Genomic DNA, 26,464 nt, shown 5'->3' with positions numbered 1-26,464 from the left:
TTTCCATTCCAGCATTTTTCTTCGGTATTTTGTGCTTAGGCGTATGGACTGCAACTCCAGAAGCATTCGAAGAAACTGGAATCATCGTTGAACCAACCCAGAACCAGTTTCGGCAGCCACACTGCATCACATCCACTTTGGTCACAACAATCTTTCAAGGAGACTTCACGATTACACCATCGACTACCGTAACATCAACGATCGTTGAAGTTGAATCTATCTTAGTAACATTAACAACAATTAGCGTCGTTGTCGTTACTCCACCGGTTTACACCAGCACCCATACGTACACTCCTACGGCGACCATTACACCTGTTCCATCTACGGTTACAGCGACTGAAACGGACACAAGCACAACAACGACTACTTCAACTCCTGCGTTAGTGGTTGAAACGGATTATACTACCGAAACCGCAACATCGACGTTCCTCACTACCGACACAGTAACAACCTATCCCGTCACGAATACGGCATACAGTACCGTTACCAGTACGATTACAACAACGTCAACAGTAACCATTCCTGCAGGTGCTTATCTAAGATCAGCCCGTGCTGATTACAATAAATATACCTAAACTACAACATGAAATGAAATTCGTCAACTATTTGCTATTCTAATAAAATAATTGATTTAATATAATGTTCCCTTTTAATTGATAGGTATGTAATATTGAAGGCATCACAAAACTATGTACTTTTTATGTCGGAATCAGTTTGGTTCATTCAATCTATGTTCTAGCAATAACAGTATTGGTGAATTTGATCTGAACACTGGTCGTGGCCATATTGCTGTTCGAGCCGATGAATTGATTCAACGTCGTGACGGCCGCCGGAGTCGAACGATCGAACGGGAAGCCCATAGCTCGCTTATCCGGGTACAATTTGTCTCGCAGTCCACAGAACGAATGAGCATCGTTGCAATCGACGTTTCTACAAGTAAAACGTTTGTTTAGTTGCGCTATGCTTATCGACTTCCGTCCAATAGAAACTCACTCATCGAAATCCTGGTTTACGGTGTCATCTGCGAAGTTCGAGATCATAACGTACAAATCGAACTGCACACCTTCGGGGGCACCTTTTGGAATAAGCATGTGCTGGGGCCAGCCGCAACCGCAGAAGCGGAAGTGCTCTCTTTGTCTTGGATCGGTTGGTTGCTGTGCAGTGCCAATTCGACGGAATGTCCTCTCGTACGGAATGGTGACGCTAGATTGATCCGATCTGCGAGTGATGGTGTTGTCTCCGGGTCTTACTGAATTGTTGAAATACAATTGATTTAATACCTAACCAATGTGTAGGTATGAAACAATTTTACTTACAGTTCACTCCAAACTTATCCAACTCTATAAAGAGTAACCGTTGTTCACGGAATGCCAAAGTGGTGCCTCTTTCGTCTACTTTGGGTGCAATGAAAATTCTAGCTGTGCCCCGTTTTGGAGATCCCGAAGAATTATTTACCTTAATCTCATAAGCAAACGGTGCATGTTGCAGATGGGTGAAGCTAGCGAAAACGTTTCCTTTCGGGCCAAAGTCTAGACCAGCAGCAAGATCAACCTGAGATTTCTGCCAGTAGGTAAGTAAAACATTTGCTGGAGCATTCGCTCGGTTGATTCGAGCGGTGATACCGTTAACCTTGATTCCCGGGAAATTAAGTTGACCCGAAGTGTATGGATTCAGAGATTCGACAAACTTGCGGAAGATTCCATCAATCATTCCATGCCAACGGTAGAACACAGGGTCACGCATAGCCGTTGAAACATCGCCCATAACGCCAAAGTCTTCCAAATAACGATAATCAGGATCATGAATGTACGCCAACACGTCGTGTCCGAAATTGTGCAGACTTCCGTACAATCTACGGTTTACACTTAGTGTAGAAGCTTCTACCAAATCCCCCAAAATATCGATTCCTTTGACTTCATCAAGCGGTATGTTCTTACCTGTTGACTATAAAAATCAATGTTAATCATTCAGAACTTATTCATGTTATTGGTATTCTCTTACATCAACCACAAACTTCTGATCGATCGCTTGATGGATTCGATCTGTCCACCGTTGTAGGTCATTCACGGAAACAATCGTGTCGTTATCGACACGATTCAAATCCCGCAGGACGGAGTCTGCGGCACGTGCTGGGTATGCACGATTGTTCGAACTGCGAATCATCTTCGGGAAGTACGCTTCCGAGATTGCCTCGCGGTAGTTTGTTAACGGTCGAACGCGTGCCAACCGGTTACAGAATCGGTCCACATTATAGCGTGCAATGATCTGACTGTGCATGTAATAGAACAATTCACCGCGACGATCCTTTCGAACGATTTCCGGAGTTGCTCCCGCTGGGTATACCAAATGCCAGTGCCAATGGTGCATGTTAATTCCAATATCCTCTCGGAAATAGGCCAATCGTTGCTCGACTTCTCGATCGGAAGCAGTAAAGTTCGGCTCAATGTCAATGGTTGTCTGGAAGCAACAATTATTCGTACTTCTGCAAACTAATTTTTGAAACAAAACAAAAAAAACTTACACGTTTCGCTTGCTCCACAACATTGCCTTCTTCTCGTAACTTTGGGAATACCGATGGATCGACAAACTGGTCCGGAAACAGCTCAATGATGGAAGGAATTGGTAATTCCCTAGTGTCTGGACGATGCTGAATTGCAACCGTTAGCGCGTACTGGAACAGGTTCGGGTTCAGCCTCTCCCGGGCGTAAGTTGCAACGGCCATCAGCGACGTTACATCCGGCTGGGTCATGAACAGATTGATTAACCGACCTGCGATATCGCGGTGTTTTTCAATAAACAAAGAAAATGCACCACGACGGTCGATTACTTCGGCGAAAGCTATATCTGGAATGCCAACATTTCGCACCGGAATTTCCACATCAGCTCCTCCGGTGAACCGCTGTTGAATATCCGTACTCAATGGCCGATAGCGGTCACTCATATATTCCTCCGGGATAATCAGAACCGTCTTACCATCATCCTTGGGCAGAAATGTTGGCTCAAGTGGTCGCTGGAGCAGTGCCAAAAGTGAATTTTTATCGGTCATGTCGACGGCCTCCGGTGTTACTGGTCGATGTTAAACTCGAACTGAACTAGTAAAGTTCATGTTGACATGATGCTCTTTTATACTGCTGGCCCATTTTTTAAAACGGAAACCACAAGACCCACATTCGAATGTCTAGCATCGTTTTAAATGTATAAATTCGAGCAGCTATGCTAGTCCAACTATCAGATAAGAACTTTGAACATTGTATGGGATAGAGACCGGCTTAACGTATCCAAAATAGTGTATGCTGCCGTCTGTTGAGATAAGCGAACTGAGTGCATGCTGTAAGTCGGACTCAGTCGCGCATGTTTGTATCGAAAGCATTGACTTTGAACTAAATGAATACTTGTCCTACCGAAGATTATATTTTTTTATAATCGAATTGTAGTGTTTTTCTTGAAACTCGTTGTTTTAAAAAATTGTTTTTGTCAATACCATTCATATAATAAGTTTTCAAACAGAAATTAATATTTCAATAATCAGCTAGCGAGTTATAAAATTTTCAAACTAATGATGTTCGAGCAAGCCATTGTTTGTCATTTGAAGTTTTCTGAGAAAAGTAACATATGTAACAGCTTTGTAAAGAAAGTTTTTTCTTGCTATCGAGCTCCAAATCCAAATCTCCACCCAAACGACAATTTAGGTAAGATGAGGGTTTCGATACAATTTTTGTGATTTTGTAGCTATTTTTTTCTGTATGGACTTCCTTACTGCGTCCAGAATCGTTGATCGATTGTGAGTTATACCCGGGTGTCTGTTGTATCCCGTGCTTCTATTATAAGCGATACAGTCAGGTTATTTACGCGGTGAATACGTACCTGGTAAAAATACCGCGTTAATTCAAAAATCGGTATAAAAAACCGTGTTCAAAAATCTGAGTAAAAACTGCGTTATTGATAAAATCTGTGTAAAGTAAACCACCAAGAAAGGACTTAGAAAAAATCGAGACGCTCGATGACCAGTATTTAAAATTGTCCTCTTTTACGGTCATTCCGGATCCTTCTGAAGGCGGACAAAGTCTTTTACTCAATAAACACTTTGACGGTTTTGGTTCCCTATCCGCGTTAATTATAAAATCCGTGAATTTTTCTTTTCAACTAACGCGTTATCCCGTAAAAACCGCAGTGATTCGAAAATCCGCGTAAAAAAACTCGTAAGAACCACGGAAAAAACTGCGTAAAAAACCTGACTGTACACCTATATTCAGAAGTCGCATGCCTATCATTATTTCATTTGTGGTTGTAATATAAAAACCGAGCCTCATTCCTCCTACCAAATATAGCCAATTATAATTCCCTGGAGAAGTTAAGTAGAGTAGTGGTAGATCATGTTTTGGTAGTCTAGTTCAGGTTTCAAATCGAACTATGCACATAGGGGTATTTAAGGTGAAAAGTTGGGAAAAAATATTTTCATGCGTAAATACGCTGAAATTTTTATTTATAGCAGTTTGTCAGTTTTGTCTTCAATATGTCTCTAATATGAATAAAATAATCAAGCTATAAATAATATCTACCTATCAGTGATATACAACTTTTCTCATACAACGTGGTAGGTTCCTTGTTGGGAATATTGCGGCGAGTGATTTAGGGCCACATTTGGTGAACAAAACTTTTTTAGACATATGACCTAACGTTAATCCACTAAAAGTTAATTTACTTTTGAGTTTCTTGAATACTTTTCTTTGGAGTAACTCTAACTCTGAATGTATTCCACTTTCATTGTTTTTACTTGAATAGGGAGAATACAATCTAGATACTATCTTTGCATATCCAAGTATAAATAAAAAAATAACATTTTGGAAGCAAAAATGTTTGAAGGTAGGGCTGTTTTAAGCGTATTTTTGATGTATTTCACACTATAAAACGTGATGAACATTATTGTTTTTTAACCCGTAAAGACCCGGGACGAAACTTGTTCTTCGAAAATACTCGTGCTCAGCACTGGAACGGCCGATTTGGGAAAACTTGGAATTTTATTCATGGGGAATAGTTGCTCTAAGTTTTGGTAAAGGTGCCACCCCTCTGGACCCCTCCCCATTTTTGTGAGTCGCAAATATATCTGTGTTTTTTTCTAATTTTTCAAACAGATTGAGCAAATACTGGGAATTTTCATATGTATCAATTGTTCCATTTATCAATTCATGTCAGGTGGATGAAATATGTTATGTAAGAGTGAATTTTGGAGTTTCCAAATTATTTCAGTACAAATTCACAAAACTACATATTTTTATAAAAAATCAAACAACAAAACCGTTCTTCAAATTTTAAGCTCTACATTTTTGCGGTAAGATCTCCTGAATCCATACGCGATGAAAAATTTATTTTAGCATGCAAACATTTTGAGAAAAACCAGTTTAAACTCACCAAAGTACGTATTTTCATGAAAACCTGATTTTCCCAGTCTCCCACGGTAGGTTCCAACTTAGCTCTTCAATTTTCAAGCTCTATATTTTCAGAGTGACGTCTCCTGAATCCAAAGATGGTGAAAGATTTTTAGCATGCACAGATTTGGAGAAAATCAAGTTTTCATAAGAACTCGTACTTTAGTGAATTTAAACTCGTTTTTCTCTAAATCTGTGCATGCTTGAATAAATCTTTCAGCATCTTTGGATTCAGAAGACGTTACTCTAGAAATATAGAACATGAAAATTAAAGAGCCAAGTTAAATCCTACTGTGGGAGACTCTTTTTTCGCCACGAACAGTCATCGGGCGCGGACGCGTTTTCATTTCGCTCCGCAATTTAACTTGTATTTTTATTTTTTTTTTTTTACACCTTGACGGCGTCGCGAGTGCACGTAAGCAACAATTTATTTATTTATAAACAATCTTTGACCGTCGCGCTACCGCGTGTATCTAACCTTTTCTCGACAATTCGTACTCGCCGCGTAACAATTTTTAATCAGTGCTATGGAAAAGTGTGGCATAACCGACTGTACTTCGACCGACAACCGTTTCCTGTGGAAATGCGAAGGAATATGCAAAAGGCACTTCCACGCTGCCTGCGTAGGAACCCGTAGAAACCAAGAAGAACTACTGCGTTCATTCATGCTGCCCTTATGCATAGAATGCCAGGAACAGTTCATGGACCAACTCCAACTGAAGAAGCTCATCCAGCACCAGAAAATTTTAACAGAAAGTATTGAATCACAAATCAAATCAAATCATTCAATAATCAGTCAACTTCCTAACCTGACTGTAACGCACGACACACTGGACAGTATCAATACACTGCTTTCTGAATTGAAGACGGAAATTAAAAAAGTAAATATTAACACAAACAATGCGTCGGCAAAAACCATAAATCGCATTTCGACGCTGTTCGGCGAACTTGGCCATGACTCCATATCGGACATATCGGACATTAGCAAAGAAAACCGGCAGCACACAAAGAACATACAACAGCACCTGGAAAAAGCATTTACTAATATAGAATCAAAAATTGACAATATGGAACACCAATTAGAAGCTATACAAAATAAGAAAACAAACTGCAGTACAACGGCGCAGGAACTAATTAATGAATTAAAAGCGCTCAAAGAATCGAATTCACTCCAGCCAAAAACAGACAATCATCCCAGTCTGGCTGAAGAACTTCGCCTTTCGTTGCCACTTCCAGAATCGGACTCAGAAGAACACCGTACTCCAAATTTCACATCAGGCTGGCGCCTAATTGGCAATAAAAAAGTATGGAAACGCGACTGGACTGAATATGACGCCAGACAGCGTAAAAGACGCATGCAGGAAAAGCAAGCAGAAAAGGCCGCTCGTAAACGTATGCAGCAACGCAAACGTCAGCAGGAAAACTCAAACCCTATCAGCATAAGTAACACCTATAAACACGGAATAAACCATTTCGCCTGCAACTCAAAGAAAATTGCTGAAATGCCAAAACAACCACTACCCTCGGACAAAGACCTCCTGGCAGCTGCACGCGTTCAATTTGCTGGGCCGCCGAATTCAGACATAACATCAAAATTTATAAATTTCCAAAAAGGCGAAACTATCAACCCATATCGGACAGAAAAAAATGCAACTAACAATGAAAATTCTGCACCGGCTCCTGCCAGCAACGCCAGCATACAATCAGCACCGCAAGACAGCCAATTTGAACTTGACCCCATGCGTCCACCAATCGTCCGACTTACGCAGCAATCATCGAATGGCGACGAGCGCTTTTTGAAGGCTAGACTCCGCGACCCAAAAGTAATGCATATTACACGCCTATATCTCGCATACATGAAGGACCAACCATCATCTGTATGCGTAGAAGGAATGACACCAACCAGTATAAGAATGCTTCTCGCATCCGAAGGACTGCCGACATCTCCAGAACAGCTCCAACGCGTCTTTATTGAAGTCCATCAGGAATATGGACTCACGCCAGCCGAAGCAGTAGCCGACCTTCAATCATATCGTCATTTTTTATCAAATGAACGCACGCACCGTCTTCAACAACTTCGCGAAAGTGTAAATAAATTTAGTACAAATTTTCGCAAGTAAGGACGCCCTCTTCTGAGGCAGAACCATTATATTTAAACATAAGTAATAACTTGACTAACACTTCTTCGCTTCCTCGACAGAATGCGACTGAAATTCTTATCTATTGTCAGAATTTCAATCGCATGAAAAGCCCAAGCAAAATGAAAGAAATTCAACAAAATCTATTGTCGTCATCTTTTAAAATAATTTTAGGAACTGAAAGTAGCTGGGACGAAAGCGTAAGAAGCGAAGAAGTATTTGGAAACAATTACAATGTATTCCGGCACGATCGGAATTTGTCTACCAGTCAAAAAAAGTCAGGCGGTGGAGTCCTCATTGCCATTAATGTAGACTTTACTTCTGAAGAAATAATATCCGACAAATATAAAGAATTTGAACACGTATGGGCCAAAGCATTTATTGCTGGCGAAGAACATATCTTCTGTTCTGTGTACTTTCCACCGGAACATGCTCATAAACATTCGTATGAATTATTTTTCAAAACTCTAGAATCTATTATGTCTAACATGAAACCAGAAGTAAAACTGCATGTCTATGGCGACTTCAACCAACGTAATGCAGACTTTATTGTAGACATTGAAAATGAATCTATCTTACTCCCAGTCGTAGGCGAAAACGAAACACTGCAGTATCTTTTTGGCAAATCCTCAGAACTCGGTCTATATCAAATCAATCATGTCAAAAACAAACAAAATGCTTATTTAGACCTATTATTCACAAACTGCACTGAAGACTTCTGTGTAGATGCATCATTGACTCCCATCTGGAAAAATGAAGCATTCCACACAGCAATTGAATATTCAATAGTAATGAATAACACTTCGTACCCCAGCGACTGCGAGTACGAGGATGTACCGGAATACCACAAAACTGACTTCGAACAAGTCAAACGTAGACTTCGCATAATAAATTGGCGTAGTATAATTTGTAAAGAAGGAAATGTCAACGAAGAAGTATCAAAATTTTATGAAATAATTAATCAAATTATATCAGAAAATGTACCTCTAAAGAAAAGAAGACGAACGAACACCAACAAATATCCAGTGTGGTTTAATCCACAATTGAAGAACCTAAAAAATAGAAAACAAAAAGCACATAAAATATACAAAAAAGACAGCAATAGCGAAAATCTTCAAAATTACCAAGAAATTTGCTGTCAACTTGACGCAGCCATTAAAATTGCACATGAAGAACATAATCGTAAAATCGAATATCAAATCAAGTCTTGCCCTAAGAACTTCTTTAATTACGTAAAAACCAAACTAAAAAGTAACAACTTTCCATCACGAATGCATCTTGACAGTAATGTAGGACAAACTAGTAATGAAATATGTAGTCTTTTTGCCACTTTTTTTCAAGAAATTTACACCAAATATGAAGAAACAGATCGCGACCGCGAATACTTCTCGTATTTTCCTGAATTTTCGAATTCTTTATCTGTCAATCAAATATCTGAATTCGAAATTCAAAACGCACTTAAAAATTTAGACGCTACGAAAGGTCCTGGACCTGAAAGAATAGCTCCAATTTTTCTCAAAAATTTGGCAGAAGAACTATCTACACCATTACAACACCTTTTTAACATGTCCCTGAAGAATGGAATTTTCCCAGAACTCTGGAAAACCTCATATTTAGTGCCAATTTTCAAATCTGGCGCTAAATCTGACATTCGTAATTATCGTGGAATTGCCATTATTTCATGCATTCCAAAATTATTTGAATCAATAATTAATGAAAAAATCTTTCAACAAGTAAAACACCAAATTACAACTCAACAGCACGGCTTTTACAAAGGCCGATCAACTACCACAAATCTTTTGGAATTCATAACTTTCACTCTGACTGTAATGGACAACGGTAACCACGTAGAAGCTCTTTATACGGACTTTAGCAAGGCATTTGACAGAATCGACATACCATTATTACTCTTCAAGCTCGAAAAATACGGAACTGAAACAAAATTTTTGGAATGGCTGCAGTCATACTTAACAAAACGAACACAAATAGTCCGCTTTCAAAATTCCTTTTCAAACCCAATAGAAGTAACTTCTGGGGTTCCTCAAGGTTCCCACCTGGGCCCTCTTCTTTTTATATTATACGTAAATGACATTTCCTTTCTTCTTAAGTCAATACATGTGCTTGTATATGCTGATGACATGAAGCTCTTTATAGAAATAACCAATGCAGAAGACTTCGAAATATTCCAGAATGAAATTAATGTATTCTACACTTGGTGCAACAAAAGCCTATTACAACTCAACATTAAAAAATGTAATTCAATAGCCTTTAGCAGAAAAACAGTAACACCACCAACAAACATTTTCTTAGGAAACCAACCAGTAGAAAAATGCAAAATCGTTAGGGACCTAGGCGTAATCTTAGACTCCAAACTCACATTCATAGAACATTATAATACAATTATCAACAAAGCAAATAGTATGCTGGGCTTTATAAAACGCTTCGGCCACAATTTTCAAGACCCATATACAATCAAACTATTATATATTACATACGTCCGACCAATTCTGGAATATTGTAGCATTGTATGGAATCCCTATATTGCCACACATGAAGAACGCATTGAATCTGTCCAAAAACAATTTCTTTTGTACGCGCTTCGTAAGCTAAATTGGACATCATTTCCCTTACCATCATATGAAGCACGCTGCATGCTTATAGACATACAAGCACTTAAAGAACGCCGCGATCTTTCAATGCTTTATTTTATCAATGACATTATTTCTCAACGCGTGCAATCTACTCAATTATTATCACAACTAAATTTTTATGCACCCAGTCGTCAATTAAGAAATCGTAAAATATTTTCGGAAAATTCTCACAGAACAAACTACTCAAAAAATGGCCCAATAAATCGCATGATGCGTCACTATAACCAGCACTGCGAAAATATCGACATCACCATGGGCAGAAATCAAATAAAAAAACGACTAACTACTGGAAATAATGTATAGAATATAAGAAAGCATTGTATTATTATAACTGTAGTCTACATTTGCTTGACGAAATAAATAAATAAATAAATAAATAAATAAATAAATAAATCAGGTTTCCGTGAAAATACGTTCTGTAGTGAATTTAAACACGTTTTTCTCAAAATATTTGCATGCTAAAATAAATATTTCATCGCATATTGATTCAGGAGACCTTACTTCAAAAATGTTGAGCTTAAAATTTGAAGAACGATTTTCTTATTTGAATTTTTATGAAAATTCGTAGTTTTGTGATTTTGTACTGAAATAATTTAGAAACTCTAAAATTCACTCTTACTTACCATATTTCATCCACCTGACATGATTTGATTCATGGAGCAATTGATACGTATGAAAATTACCAGTGTTTGCTCAATCTGTTTGAAAAATTAGAAAAAAACACTGACATATTTGCGTCTCACGAAAATGAGGAGGGGTCCAGAGGGGTAGCATCTATACCAAAACTTAAAGCAACTATTCCCTTTTGAACAAAAGTCCAACTTTTCCCAAATCGGCCGTTCCAGTGCTGAGAACAAGCATTTTCAAAAAACAAGTTCCGTCCCGGGTCTTTACGGGTTAATCAAATTAAAAGGTTTAATCCGATCAAATCAATAAAATCGCTCTGCAGTTCGTTTTTTGATGCAAATTCTTTCTCTGCTTAAGTTTTAAAGATTGCAATTTAAATGAAGCAAGATTAGTAGAGAATTTAAGGTAAAAAGTTCACAGACATTTTCATATAAATCTAATTGTTTGGCGGAAAATGAGAAATTTAAAACTGTAATATTATTGGTTATCTCATGAGATTTGTTTTTGAAATTTTATGAGGAACTAATAAAACTATCAAGTTTAAAATAGAATCGGCTGCAATTACCTAAAAATGCAAATTTAGTAAAAAAAAAAACAAAAATAATACATCTAGCAACACTTTCGGTCAAAACTTATATTTTATCTGCATTCCTTTTACTATTTTATTCGAAAATCACTTATCAGTATTGAACTGTTTTTTAGTTAATTCGCATGGAATTACCCATATATTGACAGGAATAAAACCATGATATATCATAAATGCGCAAACATGCGCAACTTTTTTTTCTGGACGTGTTTCAGGAAACTCATACCTTCCTGAAAATGTGATTGTTTGTTTGAACACCAAACCATCTATCTGAAATGTTCAAAACTTATTGCATATCATTCATTTGACTATCCATACCTGTAACAGGCAAAATACTAATACATAAAAATGTCTCCGGAAAAATCAATAAATTACGTCTTGAAAATCTATTTCGCTTTTAGTTTGTATTTGGACAGCTTAGGTGGAGCAAAAACAAAACAAATTATAGTAAAACAGTTGTCACGGGATACCCCCACTATCTACGAATCTAGTGGAGTCGACTATGGGAGTTCAATAATAATTTTGATTTTTGCAATTTATTCCAACTTTTGATCTCAAATACCCCTATGTGCTATGGTTTGTTTGAATGCTACAGTCATGTTTTAAGAGCAAGTTAGATTGTTCAAATGAAGTATCATAAAGAAAAATTGCTTTGTCCGCCATTACTAATTTTTCTTTCGCGTACCCCAGGTTGAGAACCGTTGCCGTACAGGTACAGGCTACCGGTCTTATGAGCGTTTTGTACCCGGTACACTTGGTATGGGAACGAAGTTTGCAAAACCTCAACGTCTAGTGGAGTCCGTAGTAGGCACGACTTCCAGCTACAAGATCTTTGTGACATCTGCGGATCTCTCTGCTACAGTTGTTGTCTTACGTAACCAATGATCCGAGGTACACAAATTCGTCAACCACCTCGAACTCATCTCCGTCGATCACTACGCTACTGCCTATGCGAGTCCTATCGCGCCCGGCAACCCCTGCTAGCAGATACTTGGTCTTTGATGTAAAGGGTATTCTACTTCAAATCTGCACACACAGATATTGCTCTAACTATGGATAAGTTGGGTAAAATTAAATGATATTTTGTGTATAAATATGCGTATTGATTAGATGCTGTCAATTGATTTCATCAGGTGCGCAAAAATTTTCAAAATGTCGTCGAAAATCAGCATCTGCCGCCCGCGACATCGGTAAAAAGCTAGGAATCACGAATTCTACGGTGTCCGGTGTGATAAAACGTTTCAAAAAACGTCTGACTGTAGATCGGAAGCCGGAGGGAAAAGCTCTCAACTCAACAAAAATGATCACAAGCGCGTGGTTACTGCCTTCAAACGCAAACCTAACAGCTCGGTTCGAGATGTGGCAAAAAAGTTGCACGTGAGTGCCTCTTTCGTGCAGAGCATCAAAACACGAGCCGGACTATGTTCGTTTAAGGCCCAGAAGTCCTCAAACCGAGACGAGAAGCAAAATACGACCGCAAAAAGTCATACACGAAAGCTGTACGATCAAAAGTTGACCAAGCCACACTGTTGCGTGATAGATGATGAGACGTATATCAAGGCAGACTTCGAGCAGGTTCCTGGAAAGCTGTACGTGATGTGACGGAGGATAAGTTTGATGTTCCCGAGGACCTCAGGACGCGGAAGGTCTCGAAATTCGCCAAAAAGTTGGCAAGTCATTTGCACGTGTGGAAAGTGGAACACTCCGTTCGTCACCGATAGCACTATGAATGGGCAGGTATATCTAAAAGAGTGCCTCCAGGAGCGGCTCCTTCCTTTTCTCTAGGCTCACGATGGTGCGACACTCTTCTGGCCGGATTTTATAAGTGCTCAGTTCTCACTCAACCCAGCTAGCTCTTTATGGGGTTATCTCAGGGTCGGCAACCGACTGTTGGGGGACTCATGCAACCCGACGACTTACCGTTAGCGAAGCGGAACGACCAAAAGACGTTTAGGAAAGGGTAACTGGCTCTTTATATACAAAAAAGGGAAATTCATGCTATATACTATTTATTACGCATCATCGATACAGCGCAAACCGACGAACGTTGGGGCCCATTGATGAACGACGCACTGAAGAAGAGGAGAGGGACACACCTTGAACACACGCGTTCCGGATGATGTCGATGGTACCGAAGAATTCCACGGCTTACACGGGATGCCAGAGGTAGCCCACGGCTCACACGGAAGATCCGCCGCAGCAGGGTAAAAGACCTCAGAGCCAGGTGGACCGTCTTCAAAATCGCCCACGTGTTCCAGCGGCGAGAAAGGTGTAACCACCGGGGAGTTGATTCCTTTCACTCGTGGCCAAGTGGTGAAGTCCACGGGGTGGAGAATGACGGCCTTGATAGTCGTCCACTGACGAACGTCGAACCTCGGCACTGGGATAGATGACCCTCCGGCTCACCCGGCAACTCTGGTTGACAAAGCTAGTCACCAATTTTCCAAACGCTATCACTTTTTCCAATTAGCGTTTTAACTCAACTTTTTCCGACTGTCTTTCTTGAAGACTATCTTCAGACTATCCATCCTCAATCTGTCACCCTCCCGATCTTGTCCTCTTTCTCTCGCTTGTCCTCTCTGGGGTGGGTAATTTTAGTGCGGTCTTTTTGCCGTCTTTTATCGTTGCGGTCTTTCCGTTACAAATATCTATATATATATATATATATATATATATATATATATATATATATTTTGGGGTTATTACCGTTTAAGGAGTGAGGCTGTCCCTTCCCTGGGTTATGTTTTACGGCGGCTTTAGTGCCTTCGTGCTAAGCCCCAACACCTGGTCTGGATGTTCCGGGGTGGACACGAAAAATCTTTTTTAAGGGCCCAGGGGTTGCATTTTGGACAGTGCCCCTTCACTTCCTCAAACGGTTACGTTAACATCGAATATTTTTCCGCAATTTTTTCGAAGCCCAATTATCGGTTGACATTCGTTTACGGGTTAGTACACTTACACTATGTTAAACAAAATTACAAAATAATTCAACAAACAAAAATAAACTAACAACAATTAACAGAAAAGAGCCAGAAAAACAAAAAAACTACTTTACTTAACCTACCTTACATACTAAAATTTTACATCTAACATTGAATTTTACAAAAAAAAACCCACACCAAAACGTCTCACATTCGTTACCGTTCCATTTAACAAAAATGTCCGGTAACAATTTGGCATTCTGCCACTACTCCAAGGAGGTGGTAAAGTGTTACAAGGCGAACGGAGTCCCCCAGACACTCCGGAACTACGCCCGATCGAGAAGTACTGGGTCATTATGAAGGGACACCTTCTAAAACGACCTAAAGTTGTGAATAATGTCGAAGAAATGAAGAGGGCATCGGTTAATACACTGATAACGGTCGATTCTGAAGTCGTGCAGAAACTTTCGGCTGGGATTAAGTCTAGGGTTCGAGCATTCGGTTATACAGGTTAATTGAAATAATAGAATGATGCCAAAACAAGCTCCTATTGTTTTTTTATTCTCCCTGAAGATTTGGTGGCAGTCGGATGAAATCTCGAATTTTGAGATTGAATTTTGTTTGTGCAGCTTTGAAGTGAAACACCCTTTATTCGCCTTCTATCCAAAATTTTCTGCTTCACTTTTCAGATGAACTGCCTGGATTTATTGAAGATCGTGCCTCGCATTACAAAGGCCGCACGATTCATAATACCTTCAAGTGCAATGTTGAACGAGAGGTAGGAAAGACTGTCGCCTTGCCCATTTTGGTGTTTCAAACAGGCTTGATACCGTACTAAAAATCACAACACACTACTGTACACTATTCATCGTGGTCTTAATCAGTCTTGTTAGTTTCTCAGGGAAGTCATTTTCGTCCATAAGTTTCAATAGCTCTACACGGTCGATAGTGCCTTAAGCGCCCTTTAAGGGGTTATATACCTTTTTGGTCGAGAAAAATGAGGGAAGTTTGAATCTATTTTTAAGTGCATAGCATCATTTTCATTGCATCAAAGAAGTATTTTTCTGAAAGTACAGTTTATCAACAACAACAAAATTTGTTTGATTTTGAGATATACCAATTATTACTGGAGTAATGGCCGTTTCCCCGAAACGCTATTTTTTTGCAGAGGCTTGCGGTGATCCTGATAGAGACTCAGCGGGTCAACCGAAATCAAAAAACTCATATTATTTCATTAGTTTAGAAGTGTGCCGGGTCCTTGAACGATCGCTTTTATGGGTATTTTGTTTTCAGTGCAAACGGGAACGTTTTTCCCAAAAAATGCACGTTTTGAGCGCTGAAAATTGCATTAAAATTTTTTTTTGCGGCAAAATGTAATTGTATGTTTTAAAAAGCGATCGTTCAAGGACCGGCGAATTTAATAAGGAAAATTTAAAAAAAAAGATGAAGGAAATCGGTTCAGTAGTTTTCCCGCAATCAGGATCACGGCAAAGTCATTTTTCGGATAACACTATTCCGAGATAATCGCGTGTAAAGTTTCAAGTTTAGCTTATGCGGCCGTTGCGAGGCGCGCTGCAAATCGCTCCAACTTTCTTCCTATTGCTCAAATCTTTATGAAAATTTGTGTAAATGTTCTCAAGATGTTGTATTTGGAGATAATACAATAAATTTTTTTTCGGTTTTTTGAAAACTAAAAAGGTATATAACCAGAGATGCCAGAACTTTTTCGTGAAAATCCGTAGATTCTACGGATTTTTATGGATTTCTACGGATTTCCCGTGTTTTCTTCTTCTTTTCTACGGATTTCCCATATATTTGTAAATCCGTAGAAGTGAACAAATCCGTAGATCTACGGATAAATCCGTAGATCTGGCAAGCCTGTATATAACCCCTTAAATGGATGAATAGGTGTTGCGTGGGGACTTGGCATTCGCGACGGTTTTGGAGGATCTACCGCAGCGTAAAGATTCGGTTCGTTGTCGATCGCCTATCCATAAAACTGGCTTGATAACTTCCCACAAGCCTTCGCAGGCAGCCAACACAGGCTGCGTTGCGAATCGAGAATCGCTCGGTAGTTCTCACATTGTAACTTGTCATCCTTTTTGTTTATTGGACATATTACTTCCTTCTTCCACTTCTCCGTTAGTTGTTCTGTATCCCAGATCCTGACTATCAGCTGATGCAGACAGGAACCTAACCTATCCGGGCCCAGCTTGATAAGCCCCACTGGGATGCCATTGTTTTCAGCTGATTTGTTTTTCTTGGGCTGCCTGATAGCATCCCTAACTTCGCTTATTGTGGAAAGCGGTATGTCTCCCTTATTTGCTGTGCATAAGAAAACTTTTCCCCCACCGTCCTGGTAGTCAGATTCTGCCCCATTCAGGGGTTTATTGTAGTGCTGCTATTTCCTGTCGATCACCTCACCATCCATCAAGATTGCTCCATCTTTATCCCGACACATTTCAACTCGCAGCACAAACCCCGCGCGAGATGCGTTTAAGTGGCTGCTTTCACAGTACTCCAGCGGTCTCCCAGAGGGGCTTCGGTAAGCTCTTCTTCAACCGGCAACGCAGCCTTAAGGCTTTGTATGTGTTCAGTAACGACTTCGGGGAGTTTAAGTCGCTCTGGATCATACCGTGGCGGACAACGGTAACGAATCATGTTGACAACCAAAAGTCTATGCCGCATTTAGACCATTAGGAGATAGTGGTCAGAATCGACGTTTGCGCCACGATAGGTTCGGATGTCGATAATATCCGAGAAGTGCCTTCCGTCAATCAAAACGTGGTCGATTTGTGTTTCAGTCTATTGTGGAGATCTCCAGGTACTATGCTGGAAGTATGTTCATGTTCTAGGAGGCGGCGAAGTCAATAAGTCGAAGACCGTTTTCGTTCGTGAGCCGGTGTGCGCTGAATACTCCAATAACCGGTTTGAATTCCTCCTGCTGGCTTCGGCATAATTTCTTTATTTCATTTTCATTCCATCGCTGAAAGCCTGCACCTTGCCCTTAAGACCCCTCATTACATTTTGTGCAATGGTGGAGCCGATCTTGTTCGTCTCTTACATCCATTCTTTTTCAACTCTAACTCGTTCTTAAACACCTTGGATGATCTTAGAACTTTGGCCTCCATTATTGTCTTTGCACTAATCCAACGTCGATCGCGCGTAATGGCATGATGCCAGGTCCGGCCAACATAATGTTTCGCCTCCATGGGACCGCAGGAAAGGCAACAGATGAGCAATTCCCGCTGAGACCTGCCCACTATTTACATGATGGTATTAAAAACGATTTATGTTATGTTTTTTTGGAAGCCCATGTTGAACAAGTAAAGAAACTGCATTTGGTTGATCAAATTGATGGACCCCCCGTTAACAGGAAACTTTTACTTTACTTTTTTAAAATTTTTCGTTTTTCTTTAAAACTTGGCTCACCAAAATTGCTTTAAATTTCTCAATGAAATTACCTAAACCAACATATCATTAGAAAGGGAAAAGATAGGGCCTTCTTTTGCAAATATCAAAGTAGATAGTCGCTATACTGGATTTGGCCGCCATTTTGCATTCTTTTAGAAAAATTGATTTTTGAATAGGTGCCCACCAACCTACCTCAAATTTTATATTCCATTCGAAAGATCGTGTTTTTTTACATAAAATATGTTAAAATTAGAGATGTGCGTTGTCTAAGACGAAAATAATATTAAAATTACCAAACATGTTCGACTCGACCATTAGGGTTTTCGTTCAATCTTACCTCACTAAAAATGCTGCAACACATAATATTCTTCAAAGAATGTTTCCAACTAACCCATCATTAGAGAGAGAATCGGGCTCTCGGTGCGGTAAATTTTGCTGTTGATGGCACCCGTTTTGATGTACGGTTTACCCAGTTTACCGCATAGGTATATGGCCTGTCAGAGCAAGAATTTTTTGGCGAATTTCTTCACTTTCTTCTTCCTGATGTCTTCCGTGATTTGGCAACGTAGAACTCCAGCCCCGGAATCTGCTTTGCGTCTGCTTTGATGTAGGTTTCGTCATCCATAACCACACACACATCGCTTTCGTTAACCACTCTCGATACAGTTTCTTTCCGCGGGATTTTGTCGCCGTGTTTTGTTGATCATACCGGTTCGGTGTTTCCGGATCTTGAATACGCGAAGCCCAGCTCGTTTCAGGGTTTGCTGAACAAACCAGGCGGAACACTTTGCCTTTAGAGCCGCGTCGCGAATCGAAAGGTTTGAAGTACGCTTAAGGGGTAATATCTACCAAATGCTCAAAAAAACAAGGCTTTTTTCATGAATTTTTTACAGGACATTTGAAATGTAAGGTATATAAATAATATATCATTTGATTGAGCAACTCTTGCAGGAAAGAAAAAATATTTTCATTGCTATTTTTGTTACAAAATGGCGGCTGTGCAGCGATTGCCGTGAACCGCTTTTTTTAAAAGTTGTTCCGCGGCGAGCAATAGAAGTCGTGCCCAACTCCACCTATAACCAAAACAAAAATGTTTTTCATTATCTACATTAGTGTCGCTAGTGAAGTACACATGATTTTATTTTTAGAATTTTTCTTCGCAAAATGGCAACGGTTTGAAAAAAAAAGTTCTGCTTCGACAAAAAAAACCCGACTTTGATTGTTTATAACTTTAGTTGTTGTCAATCAATCGCTAAAATCGTGTGTTCTTCACTAGATAATCTAATTAAGAAGCTACAGTTAAAATTTCAAGTCAATCGGATGTAAACTTTTTCAGTTCTACTGCTCGCCGATTTTGAAAACATGGTTTTGAGAAAAACGCGTTTAAAGTTTCAAATTGCTATAAATCTTAAGAATTGCTACAGTAAAGCCCCTAATATTTTTTTCACCTTCAGTCAGCTACCCCTGAGCCGTAAAGTTGTCCTTTCTGGCCTTTTCTTCCTCTTCTTCCTTTTTTTTATCTGATCTAAGGCTGCGCCTACCCTCTTTCACGGTATCAGACATGCGACGCTCAGTGACTTTGACGCGGTTGGCGTCCGATCCCACGTAAAACTCAACCTCACACTAATATTTAAGTACTTTTGAGTATAACTCACAGTTAAAAAGTATCAAAAAACTCAAACAAAGAACGTACACAACGAGAACGGCTAATCGACTAAACAAATGGAAGTCGTGAGTAAACATGTGCTGTAGAGACGCTGTAACGGTCGAAACTTGGTGCAGCGACCTCTATACTACAAATTTGAAACACGATATCGATCATAGGTAACTTTTACTAGTTTACAAAACCTCGAATTTAAAAACAAAAACGAGCATCGCCAAAATAAACGAAAAATGTTTTTTGGAGCATGACAGTTGTCTGAAGCGTTTGCCACGGAAACCCATTGAGCTTGCAGATGAACTCAAACGGTTAATACTTTTATTTAGAAAATCTGTCCTACAATTATAATTTTTCTGCCCTCATTACCCGGTTACAGTAAACGAATGCTAGCCACAATTCAATCTTTGACCGTTGATGCTCAAAACATAAAGCTATTAGACATAAAACGATATCCTTTCTGTAAGTGACTGTTTTCTAATTATAGAATTTTTGTAACAACTTGTCTATTTGTAGAATCCTTGAAAAAGATTTTATATTCAATCGAAACGTCGGAAATAGAAAATAAATTTTCGTTTTGATAAGCAGATGACTGGAAAGCCGATATACTCAATTTTACTAAAGCAATTATCAGTCGTAAGTTGTTGAATCTGTTTCAAAATGGCGAATATTACTAGCACAAGTTTTTACAAGTTGTTGACTGCCCTAACAATACCTTTGCCGAAGAATATGTAGAATATATGTCTGAGCACTAAAAGGGTGCTGGGAGACCGTTTAAATATGGGTCTTGTTATTTTAAGGCTCATGTTTTTGAAGGTTACCTTTTGTGGAAGCCTTGAGATGTGTGAGTTCATGGTCAAGGCATCTCTACCCGCATTCTAAATCCGTCCTGACAGTATTTTTACTAAATAAACAAACTATAACTGTAAAAACCTTATCTTATTGACATAAAAATATCAGAATAAACTAGTTTTATTTAGTTTTAAGAAATACCTTATCATCATTTTTCTACTAAATGTACACTAGTTGCTGTTTCAAGTGAAACCAGGAGATATTTCTTTTCATTTTCCCCATTTGAATAACGTATATTACCAAAATCTAAACATTAGTAATTCTTCACCCGTAAGCGATATCTTCAAAAATTAATCACTAGAAGTCATCTGAACACATATAGTTAACTTCTGTTTACAAGAAAACATTATTCAGAGGAATTTTTAGGGTACACAAAACAAATATTTTTGCCAAAGATTATACATCTCGAGGACTTTTCCTTACAAAGTTATATAATATTTTAACTTATTTTTTCGATAATTTCAAGAACGTATGAGTAAAATGGGGCAAGTCGAATCATGATGTCAATACTTTTCCTTGAAGTTAAGCTCAAGTACTAAAAACTCTTGTAGGTTCTATTTGTCCCAATCCAATATTAGAGTACGGCGAGCATATGTTACAGAAAGTTTTCATATATTAAAACTACTAACTTTTTGTGTTAAAAGATAGAAAAATGGTTTGTTAACAATTCCTTCGAACAACATTTTCTTGTAAAATGTAACCAACATGCAACAGTACAAAAAACTTATTTTTAAGTAACTTCCACCTAACATACTTTATAACTTTCTGCCCAATGAAGAGAGGATTTTCGTTTGTTCAGCAAAGTTTCATGTTTTTAAACATTCTACAACTTTCTTCAACGAAATATTCCTCTATTTCTTAACACAAAAAAGTTAGTTTTTGTATTTTTAATATAGTAAACGCTGCATAATTTTTGATAATTTGTAGTTATGCAGATTAATCATGCAAACAATTGTTCCGGAGACATTATTAAGCTGGAATGGAGGTGAAAGGCGGTATGGAATCAAGTTCCACTTTTTGCCCTATTGAACCACTGTGAGTGACCAAATTGTAGTTACTCTGCATATTAGTTGTTAGTGGGATAAATTTGAATTGGAATTTGATACTTGGACTAAAACGTGAGAAAGCCACTGGTGTAGTGAGTCAAACAGGCTTAGAATTTCAAACAGTCTATTTGATGGTAAGAGATGAATCGATAACAAGCACTATGAACAAGAAAGTGTACAACGGCATCACAGATACTAATATTTTATAATAAATCAGGCTGAAAATATTTGGTCACAGTTTTATTCGCATTTTGCAACCAACGATGCATGCACACTTGATCAAACATTGCTGTCTGCAGTATTATTTCGTGCCAGCTCCAATTCCCGAAACTGAATCCCAATGGATTAAACCAGTACACAGTCAACAACCAATGTATACACATATTGTTTCGAACAAGAGCTCTCTTGAAAAAAAAAAAACACGACTGTCTCACAGCCCATAAAATTCAGTTTTCCAAAGACTTTCCTCAACATGGGTGTTTTGCGTTTTATCGCTCTTCTCTGGTTGACTCTGGTGATTCCAGCCCGGAAGGCGCTGGGCACTGCCTACACTGATACAAGCAACCACTATCGTCCTGGTCAATCACTGAACATTGTAGTGGACACGCTGAATAAGGTAGTAAAAGCAGCCGTGCACAGAGACGAACCGGAAAGGGCACATTTTCTGCTGAAGCCGTCGTTTCGGAGTTGGCTTCCTACTGACAATCGCTGGGAAATTACGTTCGATGTCGATGCTGTGCTGAGAGTGTACGACGAGATTTCCTACAGTAATACATAAAGACCAATCTCATGTTAATAAAAGTCTTTATTTTTTTATGAGCAAACTATCGGAAAGAACTACAAAAAACTCATGTACGAGCGATGACTGTGTTTTTAAACTTCACTTGAAAGGTTCCCGCACGCATGTTGGAATTCGGATTGATGAAGTCCTGCAAGGTTTTGATTGTATCTGGGGTCGATCTGTCGAAGGGGTATCCCATGGCTCGTCTGTCCGGATATAGTTTATCCCGAAGGCCACAGAACGAGTGAGCATCATCACATGGCCCCTCTCTGAAATCCCAACGTTATCCATTCATTCTAATCGTTGGTTTCACCCGAAATATATTTTAATACTTACTGCTCGGTTGGCTGATTAACAGCATCATTGGTATAATCTGACACCATAGCAAAAATATCAAACTGGGTGCCTGCAGCGGTTCCTTTAGGTATAAGCATATGTTCAGGCCAACCACATCCACAGAAGCGGAACTGAGCCAACGCCTTCGGATCACTGGGCATTGCACTTGAACCGACGGCACGGAAAGTACGTTCGTATGGAATTGTAACGCTGGATTGATTCGATCGTCGCACAATAGTGTTGACACCAGGATTCACTGAAAGGACGAAATAGTTAGCTCTCGATATATTTAAATTGCTCGTTATCGATAAACCTACATGTAACAGTTGAAGTATCCATTTCCACGAAATACAATCGTTGTTCGCGGAACGGTAGAGCAGTACTTCGCTCATCTACTTTCGGTGCGATCCAGATTCGTAATGTACCGCGACGTACCGCCCCAGTATCATTGTTGACCTCAACGCGGAACGAAAAAGGAGCATGCTGTAGATGGGTAAAAGATGCAAATACATTACCCGAAGGACCAAAGTCCAACCCGGATGCGGTCAACTTGCGTTCGTTGCCAATAGGTCACCAAGTTATTGGGTGGAGCTTTCGCACTATTCGCCTGAACTCCCACGGAGTTAACCGTAATTCCAGGAAATGCCAACTGAGCGCTAGTGTATGGGGTTAGTTGATTTTTATGTTTTCGGAAAATTTCATCTATCATGCCATGCCAGCGATAGAATATAGGATCGCGCATAGCCGTTGTTACGTCACCCATAACACCGTAATCCTCGAGGTAGCGATAATCCGGATCATGAATGTATGCAATTACATTATGACCCATATTGTGTAAGCTTCCGTATAATTGTTTGTTTGGAGTTAAATCGGAAGCTTCCACGATATTACCGAGAATGTCGATCCCTCTAACATCATCGAGTATAATTTGTTTTCCACTGCGATCGATCACGAATCCTTGGTCGATCGCTTCCAAAATTCGATCGCGCCAACGTTCCAAATCGTTAACCTGAACGACTGTGTTGTTATCGATGCGGTTTACATCCTGGAGTGCGATATTGGCGTGTCTCCCAGGGTACGAACGGTTATTGGAGCTTCGAATCATTTTAGGGAAGTAGGCTTGAGGTATTGGTTCACGGTAGTTATTTAAATGCTTTACACTAGCCAGTTGATTACAAAAGCGTTCGATATTGTAACGTGCAATTAGCTGACTATGCATGTAGTAGAAGAGTTCTCCGCGGCGATCCTTTCGCACTACTACGTCTGGACCTTCACCAGGGTAAACCAGATGCCAGTGCCAGTGGTGCAGGTTGACACCGATATCTTCTCTAAAGTAGGACAGACGCTGTTCCTCTTCCCGGTCGGATGCGGTATAATTTGGTGGAATATCAATAACCATCTGTGAATCAATTTGTTATGCTAGTAATTTGTCAAAATGCTGTCAAAATATCTTACCCTGTTTGCTTGCTGAACAACAGAACCTTCCTCACGTAGCTTCGGAAACACAGCAGGATCTACAAACTGATCCGGGAATAGAGAAATAACCGATGGGATGTTGACATTCTTCGTATCTGGTCGATGCTGAATGGCCACGGCCAGGCCATACTGAAACAGTACCGGATTTAAACGATCGCGACTGTAGGTGGCAACGCTCATCAAAGAGGGCACGTCCGGTTGGTTTAGGAACAAAGTGATCAAAGCTGCAGCTGCTTCGCGATGCTTCGGTACAAACAACGAAAAAGCACCTCGGCGTTCGATCCCATTTGCGAATGACAGATCCGGGGGAGCAACATTGCGAATGGGAATCCTCTGGTCAGCGTCTCCCGAAAAACGTGACTGCAATTCAGCCCCAATAGGACGATAGCGATCGGTAAGATACTCGTCGGGAAGATCAATGACTGTTGTTCCTTCATTTTTCGGTAAAAATGTTGGCTCCAAAGGCCGCTGGAGGAGCGTTAGAAGATTATTCGGGTCCGCCATGGTAGGTTGGGCTGATTGGGAGAACTAATTACGCACTTACTAGAGCAGAAGTTTGATACTAACTGACGGTTTGGTGCGTTCGCTTATATAGCACATAAGCAAGCAACCGCAGACGCGTTGTAACCGCAACTCACGTTTTTATCAACTTTATTTTGGGCTGCTTTCGGATTTTTGGAAATTGTCAAACAACTGTTGTTTCACTGATTGTTGCCTTTTATTGCTATCGCTGGTCACAAAATCATTGCCCTCACTTTTTCGTCTTCATTGACTCAGAGTCATTCTATTTTCACAGTTTAAAACTATCTTGAAGCTTCTTACCGGCTCCAGCGAGATCGTCCTTGGCCTTGGCGGCGACATCTTTTGCTTTGCCGGATGCGTCATCTAGCTTTTTGGAAGCGTCCTTGGGATCCGGCGTTGTGGTGGCATCCTTTCCTAGCTTGGACGCATCGGGTGCTTCAGTCTTTGCCTTATCAGCTGCATCCTTGGCGTCCTTGGTGGCATCCTGAGCGTACACAGCACAAATCAGGCCAACAAACAAAAGCACTAGAGTGAGTTTCATTATGAAAAACTAATTTCTCAAATCTTTGTTGATTTGTTGTTAAGTTTGCAAACAGTACTGACGATCCGGTAGCCGCATACGAACAGTTTTATAGCTGCAAAAAATCGCACCGAAATGAGACAATTAACACCGATTGTCGTCGCTAAGAATAACAACTATAATCAGAATACAATTGAGAGCTAGCAGCCCGAGGGAAAAAAACTTTTCCTGCGTCTGCGGTGCTACACAAAACGGGCAGCTCTACCTAATGTTTATTCGAGCAACTTGTTTCACTGGTCAGCAGTTAGACCAGGCAATTTGATCGAACATCCACGTGCCACCGCCGCTACTCTAGATCCCATTGCCGAGATATGCCAGGGATGTTGCCGTAATTGTGCGGACGATCAGTTAGATGCAACTTTTTTTTTGCGCAGCTAGAACTTTCAGCTGCGCCGCTTAGTCACGCCTTTAGCCATTGTACTTTTAGCAGGCGATGTTAAATCGACGATGTAATCTCACGATCGCGTCTTGATGTGCCTTTTAAAGTTAGATTCGGAACAACAACGTTTGCATAATTAGGTAATTTTATACGGTGAAATCGTTCACTACGTGGTAGCTGGTTCACGTCTGCTACAGCGGAAAACATCAATGAATGGGGTGGGGTAGAACGAGGGTTTATAATGCAACATAGTGTTTGCTTATTGAGTGTTGAATCTTATTCGTGCTAAATGAAATGCGTTGCAGCGTAATTATCATTAGATCAATTGAAGCTTATCAGTATACGCTGATTTTTTCATACATAACTGTTTGTTCCGCAATTGCTTTGTTAGCACATTTCCGGGTGGCTTTACGGGGTTTGTTTTTCTTTCCCAACTTGTTTCCGAAATCGAACGATTTGTTTGCGAACAATTATGTTTATAGTGTTTTTATAGGCTTAAAGGGGAGCAATGCTAAACCTTTTTGCAAAATACGAAACTCGAAAATAAGAATGAGGCCTAACTGCTGGGAACCCGATCAGTCAAAAATATCAGGATTATAACAAATCTTAATATTTTGTTACGAATTTTTTGTATCAGCTTGTGTTCTAAACTTGGTCTCGTTAATAGTTGAAATATCAAACTTGCTATCAGAACAACTTACTGATTATTATAGTTTATAGCAACTTCTGTAAGGTTTTTGGCAGAAAAAGATCAGAATTAGATACAATGTACAATATTTTGTTGATTGAACAACAAATTTTGTTATAATATGCTTTAAAAAACACATTTTTAATCATTCAAGTGTATGATAACAGAATTTGATATAATGGGTAATGGTAGTAAAATCGAAATTTCCACGAGCATTTTGCCTAATGACCGGAAAAACTGCTATTAGTTACCCTGTTTTTATACTATTCTAACTTTCTAGCAGTTACTTTTACTATATACAATCTATTTTAATCAAAAAACTTGATTTTCCGCTCCGTTATTAATGTCTGGTTTCACAGTACTCCAACAGTCCTCCAGAAAGGC

General features: G+C 39.6%; 2 protein-coding genes and 1 pseudogene across 2 annotated transcripts; all 3 read right to left on the bottom strand.

Moving 5' to 3' along the window:
• Positions 1 to 603: 603 nt before the first annotated feature.
• On the bottom strand, positions 604 to 3,113 carry LOC129722734 (phenoloxidase 1-like). Its single transcript, XM_055676424.1, has 5 exons — positions 2,522 to 3,113; positions 2,002 to 2,457; positions 1,317 to 1,944; positions 994 to 1,249; positions 604 to 930 (listed from the first exon to the last, which is right to left on the bottom strand). Exons 1-5 carry the CDS (start codon positions 3,044 to 3,046, stop codon positions 729 to 731), a joined length of 2,067 nt encoding a protein of 688 aa, XP_055532399.1. The 5' UTR covers positions 3,047 to 3,113; the 3' UTR covers positions 604 to 728.
• Positions 3,114 to 22,105: 18,992 nt separating this feature from the next.
• Positions 22,106 to 24,454, bottom strand: LOC129722735 (phenoloxidase 2-like; annotated as a pseudogene).
• A 153-nt stretch (positions 24,455 to 24,607) lies between these two features.
• LOC129722736 (uncharacterized) lies at positions 24,608 to 25,052 on the bottom strand. The gene has a single exon (XM_055676427.1). It carries the CDS (start codon positions 24,972 to 24,974, stop codon positions 24,702 to 24,704), a length of 273 nt encoding a protein of 90 aa, XP_055532402.1. The 5' UTR covers positions 24,975 to 25,052; the 3' UTR covers positions 24,608 to 24,701.
• Positions 25,053 to 26,464: the final 1,412 nt, after the last annotated feature.

The sequence above is a fragment of the Wyeomyia smithii genome, chromosome 2 (genome assembly GCF_029784165.1).
Source record: "Wyeomyia smithii strain HCP4-BCI-WySm-NY-G18 chromosome 2, ASM2978416v1, whole genome shotgun sequence".
NCBI classification, from domain to species: domain Eukaryota; kingdom Metazoa; phylum Arthropoda; class Insecta; order Diptera; family Culicidae; genus Wyeomyia; species Wyeomyia smithii.
This window is presented reverse-complemented; position numbering and strand designations above follow the sequence as displayed.